Source organism: Microtus ochrogaster, chromosome 8, assembly GCF_000317375.1.
Source record: "Microtus ochrogaster isolate Prairie Vole_2 chromosome 8, MicOch1.0, whole genome shotgun sequence".
Classification (NCBI taxonomy): domain Eukaryota; kingdom Metazoa; phylum Chordata; class Mammalia; order Rodentia; family Cricetidae; genus Microtus; species Microtus ochrogaster.
In genome coordinates, this window is record NC_022015.1 from 40418167 (window position 1) to 40432190 (window position 14024).

At 56.0% G+C, this 14024-nt stretch overlaps 1 protein-coding gene across 1 annotated transcript; it reads right to left on the bottom strand.

Annotated features, from left to right (window-relative positions):
• Positions 1-1661: 1661 nt before the first annotated feature.
• Sipa1 (signal-induced proliferation-associated 1) lies at positions 1662-13641 on the bottom strand. Its single transcript, XM_005351748.2, has 16 exons — positions 13449-13641; positions 10305-11108; positions 9655-9782; positions 9394-9570; positions 6936-7110; positions 6427-6530; positions 6011-6168; positions 5309-5918; positions 4711-4985; positions 3131-3349; positions 2917-3028; positions 2719-2827; positions 2537-2638; positions 2399-2453; positions 2115-2193; positions 1662-2035 (listed from the first exon to the last, which is right to left on the bottom strand). The coding sequence occupies exons 2-16, from the start codon at positions 10981-10983 to the stop codon at positions 1889-1891; spliced, it is 3129 nt and encodes a 1042-aa protein (XP_005351805.1). The 5' UTR covers positions 10984-11108; positions 13449-13641; the 3' UTR covers positions 1662-1888.
• Between the last annotated feature and the right edge of the window lie 383 nt (positions 13642-14024).

Sequence of the window (14024 nt, forward strand, 5' to 3'; positions counted from 1 at the left end):
GGTCCAGGGAAATCTGTCCATTCTTCCCCATTGTCACTCCTGTCTTCCCTCTAGCTGCTCCAGCTTCCTTCCTTCCTAGCCAAATAGCTCACCCCCAGACCTTCCTTACCACCCTCCCTTTAAAGATCAACCACAAGGTCAGATCCCAGATCTCTGCAGACACACCCCCAGAGTGACCAGAGCCTTGCTGTTCCTTCCACGCTGCCCTGGAAGGCTGTCCCTGTGATGGCTAGTCTTCATTGTCACCCTGACTGAATTTCAGATCACTTAGAAGACACATTAGGCGTGTTTGTGTGGGAATTCCAAAGATTTTAGCTAATGGAAGATTACGAGTAGCACCATTCCATGGAGTCCCAGAGAATAAAAGGGAAAGGAAAAAGTAGCTAAGCAATCACGTTTGGTTTTTCTCTGCTTCCTGACTGGATACAATGTATCTACTCCCATCCCCGACTTCTCCAACCATCAAGGACTGAATCCCCTCGCAGTAGAGCCAAAATAAACCCTCAGTAATTTTCCTCCCATATTTTATCATAGTAATTAGAAAATTGGTAGTCAATCAGGAAAGGCTAAGCCCTGTGCAGGAACTACTGATCCTGGATCCCTAGTGCGCCTTCTCATGGCCTTTCCTGACCCAGATCCAGTCTCTAACTCGCAATTCCTTCACATACCCTAATTCCAGTGGGCCCTGGACTGCTCCTACTGGAATACTTCTGACATCTGCAGGTGACCTCAATTTTCAAAAACACAATCCTCGGGGGCTGGAGAGATGGCTCAGTGGTTGGGAGCACTGGCTGCTCTTCCAGAGGTCCTGATTCCCGGCAACCACATGGTGGCTGACAACCATCTGTAGTGAGATCTGGCGCCCTCCTCTGGCGTGCAGGTATACATGGAGGCAGAGTGTTGTATACATAATAAATAAATTTAAAGAAAAAAAATGCAATCCTCAAGTCACCTCCTCCAAGAGGCCTTCCTTATGCTCCTGTCCCCCACTTTGTTACTCATCCTCGCTTATCCTACCACAGTGTGAGTAGGCCAGCTCAGGGCTTGGGTTTCAGAGAACTCCCTGGGTAGGGGCTGATGAGTCATGTGCCTTGTCTGGCCCTCAGTAGAAGCAGGGTGTCAAGACCGACCAAGTCCAAGTCTGGAAAGATGATGCTTCTAAGGAAAAGACCCAGCCTGGTGAGGAACAGTGGGTGTCATGGCCAACTGAGAGAGAAGGGGGTTGAGAGCCACTGTCCTTTGGGATACAGAGAGGAGCTACCACCTCTGGACCGCCTGCAAGAGGCGGTCAGGTGGCAGAATCAATGATGCTCTTTAGGCTCAATGACTGAAGCAGCAGGGCCTGTCTGGGAGATGGGATTCCATAGGCATAGCACCTGCCATCCCTTCCCTGCCCTGTCCTGTAGGCTTGCTCTGTTCCCCTTCCTGCTCTAGATAAGACAGGTGTGGGGTGTGACCACCTGCTTCCCAAGAGAACCCAATAAATGAAGAGGAGAAGGGGTGTCCTACCCTTGAAACCCCCACCCTTTGCTTGTTGCCAAGCAAGCCCTAAGTCAATATTCCTGGGACCTGTCTTTCTTACTGGTCTTAGAAGCTTGGTGTGGCCTTGGAGGCAACTCCCTACCCGCGTATCTTGAACATACAAACACAAATAGCTTTTATTTTGGTGTAAACTCGCTGATGTTCCTTTTTCTTTACAGAATATTTACAAACAAGGACAGGTAGGGGCAGCTTAGCCACCAAATGGGCTGGGAAGTGGGGGCAGTGCTAAGACGCGCCTCAGCGCAGGGAAGACGTCCTGAGGAAGGTCACTGGTCTGGCCCAGGTGCCCTGAAGGGCCAGGCAGTTCCAAGCAGGTCCAGAATCAGACTAGGACATGAAGTGAGCTTCAGGCCAGGTCAGTAGTGGGCGAGCCCAGCTGCCTGGAGGCCAGGAGCAGGCGGGTGGCGGCACTCTCCGACTCTGCCAGCAAGCGCTGGTTGTTGTGCCTGAGGCTCCGCACCTCCTCCTCGAGGGCTGCCCTGTCTGCTTTCTCCTAGGGTGACAAACAGCAGTCAGAACCCCCTGCTGGGGCAGCCCTGTGTTTCAATGTCAAGCCCAGACCCTCTCCTCACCTTCTGTAGGTCCTCCTGGAGCTTCTTGAGCATGGACTCCAGGTGAGAGACCTTTTCTGACAGGCTCCCGGGTTCTGGCCTGAGGACATGGGGACAGAGTTCAGCAGAAGCAGCTTGGAGCCAGCACCACAGACTGCTTCCTAGACAACCCTGATGGACAAACCCAACTCTGCCTTCCGAGACTTAGGTATAACAATGGACTCCAGTGGACAGGCAGGGAAGGGGGACTCTCCCCGCCTCCACAGACACACACACACACGTCGACGTGAGGGTAGAAGCCTTACTCAGAGTCACACTTTGGAACTCCTTTGGGGTCTCCGCTCTCTGGGACGGGTTGTCCTATGGGAGAGAGAGACTGTGGGCAGGTCTGAAAGGGAGAAAGAGCCCCCCTTGGGACCTCTCCCTGTGTCCTAGTGGCTCACCCTCGCGGGACAGTGACTCCAGAATTGTGTTGCAAGTGGAAGCGATCTCCGAGATGGACTGCCACTCATCCTCCAGGGTCTCACTGCCAGCTTCCGACATAACTGCCAGTCAAAGGAGCAAGTTCAGAGGGAGGCCTAGAACTGGCACTTTCTCCTGTCCTGTTCCCTGGCTCCAGACTCACTTTTGCTGATGGAGTTCCGCAGAGACAAGGTTCTTGGCAGGATGGAGGCCCTCAGTTCCGGGGTTGAGTCACTGGGGTCCTCATGGCTACTGGGGCTGCCTGACTGATCCTGGGGTCAAAAGTGAATGGCAAGGCTCTAACAACCTACATCATCTCTACATCACTACAATTAATCTTCAGAGCCTCGTTTCTGCTTACCTGGGAGGGGGGTGTCTCTCTGCCAGTACCAGGTGCTGAAGGGTTGGCAGTGGTGACAAGGAGGAGGTCAGGGGTGGTGTTGGGCAGGACTGGAGCCTCATCTGACAGGGAGCTAAGGAGGGCAAGGGTGGCTCAGAACTGAGAACCGCTTTCCTAGAGCTGTGACTCCAGGTGCTAAAAGGCTGGCCAGAGAGGGGGAGCCCAGAGGATGTACCTGCGGGGTGAGAGGGAGTTGTGGCTGTGTAGGAACTCCGTTCTCTCTTCAGTCAGGTCCCCAGGCCCCGGAGGGCCACTGCTGTCTTGCAGGCAAAAATGCAGCAGCTGCTTTGTTGGGGGCAGCAGGACCACCTTCACGGTCTCATCATGTACTGGCTCTGGAGCCCCACGGCGGCTGGGTTCCTTCAGGGACAGCGTGTACAGCTCCGAAAAGCTCCTGGAGGGTGAATGGGAGCACCATGAGGGAGCAGCCCACCCCAGCTACTGCCAGCGTTTGTCTGCAGTGGAGCACTGTCCACACCTAGGTGAACATCACTGCTCTGCCCCATGTACCCTGGGCAGGTCACCCTGTCAATTTACTGTCAAATACATAACAGTACTGATTTTATTGTAGGCTAAGAGTTTAGACAATGTAAGAGAAGCTGATTAGCATCCACAGTGCACTGTGGTGTTCCTCACATCCTCTTTGGGACATGAGCACACACACACACACACACACACACACACACACACACACACACACAGCAGGTCTCCAACAGCACTGTCTGGAACCAAAACAAGTCCGTGTTTTTCTCTTCTCTTTCCTTTCTTTTATTAGCACGCACACCAGTTTTTGAAGCTCTTATCAGTTAAGAATAGTTTTTAGATGTCTTAATTTGCATTTGTGTGTATATATATGGGGGGCAGGCACATGTGGACAGAGATCGGAAAGGGTATGGGGCTCCTGAAGCTGGAGTTACAGGCTGTCGTGAACCACCATGCCACCAACTCGGGAACCCTGCAAGAGCAGCCAGTGTCCTCATCAGCTGAGCCACCTCTCTAGACTTAGTGTTTCAGATGTTTAACTGAACAACACGACAATTTTGTGACCTGTAAAAATTACAGTCTGAAGCTGGGTGGGGGTTGGGGTGTAGTGTACACCTTTAACCCCAGCACCTGGAGACAGAGGCAGGAGGATCTCTGTGAGTTTGAGGCCAGCCTGGTCTACAGAGTGAGTTCAAGGACAGCCAGGACACAGAGAAACTGTTTCAAAAAAGCCAAAACCAAACCAAATGAATGTAAACAAAAAATTAGTTTGGACTTAATGTATTTCCACTTGGAACTTTTTAACCTTATCTTGGGTTTACCAGCAGTAAACTTTTTACAAGAAAAAGAGCATCTATACAAAGTCCTGAAATTTCAGTTTCCATGGCTTCAGTGAAGCTCAGCCACACATTCATTTTGCACAAGAGTTAGTAACTGTGGCAGAGACCAGGTAGCTCCACAAGCCTAAAAATATTTATTATCTGGGGCTTTATGGGGAAAGTTTGTCTATACTGGGTTTAGATTAGTAAGGGACAAATTAGTGTGCACATGTGGCGGGGGAGCTAATGTCTTAAAATGACAGAAGAAGCTATTTGATCTCCAGAGCAGGGAAAGCATGGGCTTAATCTGTTGCAGTCTAGATGAGTAAAGTATGATTCAGAGAGACCAAGAGTCGTGGAATCTTGAGAGCATGACCGATGATGCTGACACCGGAGACACAGAAGGGGTCAGCTGCCGAGTCCTCCCACCTCCCCACATCCCGGGTGCCCTGACCTTCGCGGCCGGCCGCTCTCGTCTGGGGGCAGGACGGTGACGCAGACCTTGGGCGCAGAGCGCAGCAGCTGGGCAGCAGCTTCTGGACCCAGCTTGGGCAGCGTCTGGCCACACACTCGGAGCAGGCGTGCGCCAGGCCGAAGCCCCGTGGTCTCCGCGAACGTGAAGCGTTCCACGTGTGTGATAAAGCCCTCTGCATCCACTTCAAAGCCCAGGCGACCTTGGCCGTCTCTGGGCAGGGCCAGTTCTCTGGTCTCACAGCCGCGGCTCACCACCTGAGGGGAGGGGCTGGGTGAGAGCGACCCTTGGGGGCGTGGTTTCCCAGAGCCTGTCCCCTTGGCCCCGCCCCTGGGTCATTTTACTTCTCACGATGAGCCTGTGGCGCCTTAGCGACCCACGTGTTAGCTGAGTTTCCCGGCTCGGCGATTAGAAGACGCCTCTACGAGTCTCCCCTCCCCGCGCCCGTCTCAGACTGGGCTAACGCGGTTTTCAGTAAGCTACACCCCCGACGCGAATCCAGACCCCGGGGGGGCTCGTGCCCTATTCCTGAAGTTTATGGACCCGGACCCAGCGGCCTCGGTTTCCCCCTAGAGCTCACCTGCAGACGTGCCACAACTTCGCCCACCGCTTGCCCCGGGGCCCCGTCGAGCCGCAGCGTGATCGCCTCCCCTCGCCCGTGGTACAGATCAAGTTGGTGCTCCGAGAAGGTCCAAGCCAACACGTCGCGACAGGCACAGTTGAAGACGACGCGGCCGTCGCGTGGTGTCACCAGCACCAGCGTCTCTGCTGAGATGCCCAACAAGCAAGGCACCTCGGCGCCTTCTGGGCTGCCCGTTTCAGCTCCCGCCGAGACCCGCGCCCCAGGAGCAGCTCGCACGCCCCACATTAGCGCGCCCGCCGCCTGCAGTTCAGCGCCCGGGCCCCGAGGGGTTGCCCGGCGCCTGACGCCCAGAGAGGGCAGGCCGAACCGCGAAGCCGAGTCCAGCGATGTGGTGGTCACTTCATTGGTGGCCAGGTCCTGCAGGTACTGTTGGCGTGTGCGTGTAGCCATGGCATGGAACTGGCGTGCATGGCCGGCCGCTTGCTCACCATTGAGTGCCTTGGCCAACAGAAAGGCTCGGAAATCGGCGTTGGCTGCGAAGGGGCCTCCCCCGCGTGGCAGTGCTGGCCCAAAAGCAGGAGTGTCCTGGGTACGGCTCACAGCCACCCTGTATGGAGGAAAGCTGTCGTGAGGAAACGAGAGGCAAGGACACACAAGAATTGGTGCCCATGGGAGACCTGAGACCACCCTGGCACCCACCTGTACGAAGTGTGCGGGGTGCAGGGTGCATGCGCACGCACCACTAAGAAGATGTGCTGGAAGTGCGAGCGAATAGTTGTGGGACAGAAGGGTTTGCTACCCGGCTCCTGGAACACGATGGTCACAATGTCATTGCCGATATGACGCTTCCTCAGGAGCTGGAGGTTAAAGATAGGGAATGTGAGATGGGCTTTGTGTCCCCCAAACCCCTCATTTAGGCACGACAAAGCCTGGGCACCAGTAGTTCCTCACCTGCCCTTGGTAAAGGCCTGAGAAAGGTATTTGGGAAGGTGGTACAGCCAGAGGGGAGGGTTGTTGGGGGTCAGCAGAGCTCATGCCAAGGTTCTGATATTGCCAATCAAGTAGCACCCTCCATGGCTTCCAAAGGTTTGGGCCTGTCCCAACCCCTCTCACACCTGTTGCTGGTTATTGGGCGTGTAAGGCAGCATCGTGGACACGTGGAACATGATCTCATGGTCTTGGTAGGTGGTGTAGAGCGAGTGTGTGCCCGTGGAATCCGCTGCAGCCAGACAATCGGGGACACAAAGAGAACATGGGGAGTGTGGGTGACTTCAACGGGTCAGGTCTTCCTTGCCTGAACTTATTTCTCTCTATGCGCCAGAAGCGTATGCCTAGGCAATGTGGTCCAAGGGCCTCATCCTTGGTGAATTCCCTCCCCTCTCCCATAGGCTACAGCCCCACACCAGGACACTGGGGAGTCAGGCTAGGGATGCTGAGACAGAACAAACCCAGAAGTCAGAAGTGGTCTTAGAGGGAGGGAAACCAAGCTAGTGTCCTGGGATTAACTCAGACAGCGGGGTTCCCAGCCTGATTCCCACCCTCAGCCCCAGTCCCTGGCAACACAGACTGAAGGATGCGGATAAAGCTCCGCCCCAGAATCTGCAGTCCCCTCCGGGGGCCTCACTTTTAGTATCCAGCTGGGCCCTGTAGCTCTCAAATCCTTTGAGGCGCACCACATCCCCCAGCAAGGTGAGGAACTGCGTGAAGGCGGGTCCTGACTCCTCGTTGTTGTACATCTCTTCCTCAGAGCCCTGGCCGGCCCGGCAGTACAGGATACCCACCTTGCGCTGGAAGCTCAGCTGGGGGGGGGGGGGGCATGGACAACAGAAGACAAAGGCTTCAATATTCTGCCAGCCTCGCCCCTGCTATGCTGGAAAGAACAGTTCACAGCTGGACTGGGGGCTGGGCTGCCTTGGTCGGAACGCTGAGCCATTTGTACGTCTTTGCCTACCAAACCTGTGCCTCTTCTTATGCCCAGGAGGGCAGGGGAGGTCACAGTTAGGGGAGGGAAAGGAGGATTACTTTTCCAGTGATAAAAGAGATGGCTCCCAGAAAGGACACATTGTCCTCCTCAACTAAAGGCTAACTCCAACACAGCCTTACCTCAGCCCTTTGAGGTTTTGAGTAATTTCTGTCCCCTTCCTGTATCTACTTATTTTTTCTTATCTTTTTGATTATTGTATTGTAATTAGCCCAGGCTGTACTTGAACTCATGATATAGCTAAGGTTGGCCTTGAACTCCTGAAACTCCTGTGTGCACCTCCTAAATTCTAGAATTATAGTCATGTGCCTGGGTTTTTTTGTTTGTTTGAAACAATCTTGCTATGTAGCCAGGCTGGCTTTGAATTCACTGCAATCCTCCTGCCTCAGCTGCCTAACACTGGGATTACAGGCACACACCACCACGACTGGTCTTTCTGCACCCTGTCTTCTCCCAGTGTCTTCCAGTTGTACACAGCTATGCCCTACCGACCCCACTGATGTAATCTCACCTCCCACTCCCCAGCTCTCGCCTCCCTCCTGCATAGCTACCCTCTCTGGTTGAGGGTTTCTCTAGCATGCCTGAGGTCAAGGCTTCTGTCCCCTAGCAGAGGTGGGGGAGCAAACAGTAAAAGCCACCACACCCCAACTCCCCCTATAGGGCACAGACATGGCCTCATCCTGGCCCCCTCCTGGCACTGCTGGCCCTGGTGTTTTGAGGGGATGACAAGAACCTCACCTTGCTTGAAACTCTCCCCCTATGTTTCTCTTCATATTTTGTCCCTCCTCCCTGACCTGCTTCCAGCTCAGATCCTTGTCCCAAACCCCACACTGGCTCACTAGCTGCCATGTGCCTTTCCAATATCTTTTTCTTTTTGAGACAGAGTTTCTCTACACAGCCCTGAGTGTCCTGGAACTCACTATGGAGACCAGGCTGTCCTTGTGCCTCGGCTACCTGAGTGCTAGGACTAAGGGCATGCATCACCATGCCTGGCACTTTTCAGCATCTTAACCCCTCAACTGTGACTCCTCTGTCCTCTGCCCTTCCATACTCCCCCAGGGTCCCTGGGCTCACAAACACAACTCCCAGGGCCCAAGAAGCGGGGGCTCTCAACCTTCCCCACTCTAGACTGTCACCTCCTTATCACCTGTACCACCATGACTATGTCTAACCTGAACAACTGCAGCTTTGGGCCTGTTCGCTCTCCAACTAGATCCTATGCTGCAGCCAGAGAGCCACTGAGCCACTCAGATCAGTTCTGAATCCCTCCGTGGCTCCCAATATCTACACGACCCAAAAGGAAAATAAATAAATAAACCTCCCCCACGCTGGTTCCGCAAGCCCTCCACCCACACGCGATATCCTGTGACACGCCAGCCCTCTAAGACATCACCCTTAGACCCCTCTGCTCAGAAAGCTTTGTCAATCCTGCCTGCCCAGCAAACACAGGCTCATGCTGGCCTGAGAGCTTGTTTTTACAGTGTGAAACTCTGGCTACTGTCAGCCCCATCTGTGTGACCCTGCCCTCTTGCCCATACTCAGGGACAGCACCCCATCTGGCCCTGTGTCTGCCTCCGGTCTAGAACTGTGAAGGTGTGAGATGCATTTGTTCAGCGACCACTGGAAGAAACAGCAGAGAAGAGTCAGGGCCCCCGGGCAGCTTTCAGCACAGGCTAGAGGCTTTCCGAGCAGCCTCAGTGTCCTGAAGTGGAACAGGAAGTTCTGGGAAAGTGTGAGCCTCCCATATGGGGAGACCAAGCAGGGGCTGCAAACTGGCCAGGAATGACGGGGGAACTGCAGAGTGGCGGGCTCAGTCCGCCAGGGGCCTTCTAGTACCTGAAAATCACCTTAGGTCTTAATGTAGAGGCTGAGTTAGGAGGCCAGGGTTGCAGCCCCAGGTTCTGCATTTCGAACAAGCTCTGGCTGCTTGACAAGCCCTTCTAGATCAAGTAAAGCTCAGATGATCTCTGACCCTTCTCTCTGAAATGCCGGAGGTGGATCACCTCTCATGAGGTCAGTGCCCAGGTCAGGGTTAGGGAGCAGGGAGCTTGTCAGGCTCAGACCCCGGGAAGCTGAGCCCTTCTTCCTCCCCGGAACTCACCACTTGTTCATCTAGAGTAAGCAGCGTCCGGGGCACCTTGGGAGAAGCTGAGCTCAGTCGCAGGCAGGTAGGGCTCAGCCGGGGAGCCACATGTTCCAGAAGCTTCTTCGGGGATAGACCCCTTGGGGGACCAGGTGGCAGTGCGTCCTCGGAGATGGTGCCACGGAGGGTCCGGAGCTGAGGATGGGTTGTAGAGACATTCAGTTTCTGTGCAGGCTGTGGAGGAGGGACCCACCTCCTGAGCCTGTAACCCCAGCCCACCTGCGTGGTCCGCACGATGACCCGGTAGCTGTATAGGGTGCCCCCTCCGCTGCTCTCTTTCTCCTCCCGTCGCAGGCTCACTGCCACAGGACCCAGCGCCTCATCCAGCCCAAAGAAGTTCTGGTGTTCTAGGGTGGGGGTGATGGGTCAAATCCTTCTTGGCCACGCCCACCACAGAAGTACCACCCTGGGCGTCCTCTCACCAAGCGCAGAACCTGAGAGAACCCGACCCCTTTTGCTGCGGCACCTTTTCCCAGGCCCTGGGAAGGAAGGCCTAAGTGCTCCCGGGTTTAAAGGCTGCACTAGCTCCACCATTGCTCAAATTCTTTCAGGACACTGACGCTTCTTTCCCCCATAATGGCGAGAACAAGGTTTCGTCAAACAGGTATGGGGTAGGAAATCGCTCGCTGGCCTGGAGGTTATGAAGATGAACTAGATGGAAGGGACACTACCTGACTTCAGGGGTGACACCAGAGCTCGGCCTTAGAGAGGTTGAGCCGTAAGAGCTCACTTCAGCGCCTGCTCCTTTGTATAGCCGGGGACTTTTCAGGGAAAGGACAGCCCGTAAGCCTCCTGCTGTATGCTCTGGAGACCACAGGGACCTCTGCCCCAGACCCTCTCCTGCTTCTCCCAGGCTCGCCTGCCCTTACCTTTGCCATAGAAGTACTTGCGGTAGTAGCCAGCACCCAGATCTGCATGCTCCAGGCTGTAAGCTGTGGTTCGGGTCTGTGGTTCCTCCAGGACCGACACAGCCGCATTAGGTAGAGCAGGGGGCACAGGTGGAGACACTAGTCCACCCAGTCCTAGCTCACCCTCACCGCCAAGCTCGCTCACAAAGCCAGGTGCCTCAAGCAGTAGATCTGAGGTGGCAGTCTGGTCTTCAGCTGAGGCCAGGGTCCCAGACCGGGCCTCTGTATGGCTTCCTGTCCCCCGCGGTCGTGGCGCCCAGTCAAAGAGCAAGCTCTGCACATCGTAGTGAGCAAACCACCGGGGCTCCAGCACGGGTGGGAAGGTGGGCTCTGGTTCCTCAGCTGGCAACCCCAGAAGTGCTAATGGGTCAGTGAAGAGCCGAGTAGGGGTTGCAGCAGGGCGGCTGGCATCCTCGTGGCTGTGGGCACGGGCACGGGGGCTAGTTGGTGTAGACGGCCGGCCTTTGCCGGCATCACTGCCGCTGCGCAGGAGTGGGCCCCTAGCCGGCCTTGGCTCAAAGGTGTGTGGCGTCAGTGGAGGCCGGGAGGGTTGGCGCAGCTTACGGGCAAAGAGGTCATCTGTAGGTGCAGGGGCCATGCCCCGCCGAGGACTCCCCACTCCGCCGGCCCACATGGGCATGCTCTGTGGGCCTGACTCTCTGAGGGCCGGGCCGCATTGGTGGGCACAAGTCCTTGGTGCCCAGCCAGAAGGCTGAGATTTCAGTGGTTCCCGCCCTGACGGAGTAGAGGGTTGCTCAGATGGGCCTGGGGAGAAAACAGGAACTCAGGCCCCTGGCCCAGTCGTCCACCACCCCAGTTGGCTTCCGGCCTCCTCCGGGACCATCAAAGCTGCTTCCGCTTTCCTGGCCACTTCCTTGTCTGCCTGAGGCGGAGGTTTCCAGCCCCCTCCCAGGCTTAGCAGTGGACAGGGTTTAGGATTGAGCTTTGCCGCTGTTGGTCTCAATGCCTGGGCAGCAGAGGGGGTGCCAGGGCCTCCCAGTTCCCACCTGTACACCTTAGGCCTAGGTCCACAGTCAAAGCCACCAAGTTCTGGACAGTTTCCACAGGGACGGAAATCAACACAGCCACTGGTGTCTGGGTCTTGCCCGCTTGACAAAGGGAGGACGTCCTGTCCCCAGAGACCTTCCTCCCTGGTGCCTCCCACTTCCTCCAGGGTCCCCAATGAGCGGAGCACCCAAAGGCTGGTCTCAATGCCCTGGTTCCCGTAGCCTCAATACCTCAAGGACATAGGGGCTCCTGGAGCAGCTGCATGTCAGAGGCAGTGGCAAGCTTCCTTCAACACAGGAAGTGGCCCCAACTCAGCCCAGCCCCCTGCTTGGCCCCTATATCCTGAGGAAGGTGCTATGGTCACAACAGTTCAGTCATGGGACCTAAGACACCCAGGTCTAAAGACAGGACTAGTACTAATCTCTTGCAGGTTCCTATGCCCATGCTGGGGCAAGAGAGGGACTAATGCAGGCAGAACCCCGTGGATGTCTGTCTACCTGGCCTCACAGGGACAGGGAGGTCTGAACCCAGTGGGGCAGGTCAAAATGAGGCCTGGTTACGAAGAAGAGCTTGCCTGAATTAGTTCCTTGTTCAGAGTAGAATTTGAACCTGGTCTGCAAATCCCTAGCAGTGTTCTCAACCTTCCCAACGCTGGGGCCCTTTAATATAGTCCCTCATGTTGTGGTGACCTCAACTATAAAATTTTCATTGCTACTTTGTAACTATAATTTTGCTACTGTTATGAATCATAAATATGATACGGCAACCCCTGTGAAAGAATCATTTGACCCTTGAAGGGATCGTGACCCACAGGTTGAGAACTACTACTCTCCGGCACACTGGCACCTGCCTAGTCTCCCTGTAGGCATAGGCGGAAGGCAGGTTTGTGAGGGGTGTTGAGGTCTCAGGTTCAAGGTCTCACAGGATGTACGGCTGGTGGCTGAGACACACAAGGCCCCAGAGACCTGCTAAGTGCGGAAATGTGGTGGAGGCAGACTAGGCAGGTGCAAAAGGTGTGAGAACAGAGAGGTGCCCTCTGGGTGACTGGGGATGGAGTCAACAGCTAGGGCAGGGGCACGAGAGCTCTCACTGCGGGTGCGGGCAGTGTTGGTGAGTTTTCATACGTCATCCAGTGACATCAAGTGGGGTGAGTCCCAAGGGGATGGGGAGCCCCTCTAGGGTGGATCACTCAGCTGGGTCTCTAGACCTTCTCCTCCTCCTCAGGGGCTTCCTGACTTGGTTTCCCCTAGGACAAGCTCTGCTGCTGAACGTCGTGTTTTCTGTGAAGACTGCTGGGGCACTGAGGGGGTGAAGTCAGCCAGCTACGTCTGTGTGTCTATGCAGCCCCAGCTCCACTGGCCAAGCTGTGGGCACGTGCAGGCTTGGACTTGGGCTACAGCAGAGAGAGGGAACTCCAGGGAGGGTCTGTGAAGGCTCGTCTCCATAAGGGCTGAGCTCTGAGACTGTGCAGCCCAGCCCATGAGCGGCCTCTTGTTCTGGCCCTGCCTTAAGGGGTGTACTTGGGCTCTGCCCCCCATCCCACATCTTCACACAAGGTCCATTGAGGCCAGGACATTCCTTGCAGCCTGTGTCACTGAGGGGGGAAAGGGGGTGCCCCGCCCCCACAGATCCGGAAGGCCTGGCTGCCCCAGGAGGAGGCGCTGGATGTTTCCCAGCACATCTGGAGGTCATGACCCCCTTTCTGTTGCCAGGGAGCGTTACAGATGTTTCCTCCTAGGACAGACCCAGTATTGCAAGGCTGGGAAAGAGGTCACACTGGGAAAAGGGGAGCTCCAGAAGAGGGGGAGTCCCAGAATAGGGGGAACCCCAAACACACACAGCAGCAGGAGCAGTTGCCAGAGCTGTTGGGAGCCGTCCTGAGCCAATGAATCCACTCAGCAGCTCGGGAGTGGGAGCTGCCAGCAGGAGAGAACACAGACACTGAGCGTGCTGACTGGAGCAGGAGGTTGGGGGTGTCCGCAGTGAAAGCAGCAAGCAGTCCCGTCCCTCCCCACACTCCACGGATCCACGTCCAAGTCACTTTGTTGGGTATCCAGTTCTAACCTGGTGCCTCCCGTCCCCTGTTCCCGCCAGTACCTCTTGGGCTCCCGCTGGCCGCTGCTGCCTTCCGCACCAGGGTCCCACCGCCTGCTCTCTCACCGCTCCCGGCCGGCCGCGCCGCCGCTCCGCCTGGGGGCGGGGCCTGAATGGGGCGGTGCGTGGCGGGGGTTGGGGAGGAGGGCGGGACTACCCAGGAGTTGTCCAAGGCGGGAAGCACAGCGGGTGGGGACCTCCGGCAGAGATCTAGGCGGCCCTGGAGGGTCTGCAGCCCAGAGCACTGTCCCAGCCTCCCCAGATGCCCTTCTAACTCTCCAGTCTGAGCCCAGTCCGCATCCTCACCAAGAAACGAGAACAAATGTACCCTCTTTCCAGACCAATCAGAAAGCTAGAGGCCACCTAGTGACCAGCTGTGGCCCAGGAGACAGTAGGTGGTCAGGCCCAGAAACTATTTCACTCTTTAAGGGCTGGGCCTAAGTAACTGTTCTACAAAGGCTGTTACTTGTTCTTAAAACTTCTCCTGGCCGGGCGGTGGTGGTGCACGCCTTTAATCCCAGCACTCGGGAGGCAGAGGCAGGCGGACCTCTGGGAGTTTGAGGCCAGCCTGGTCTACAA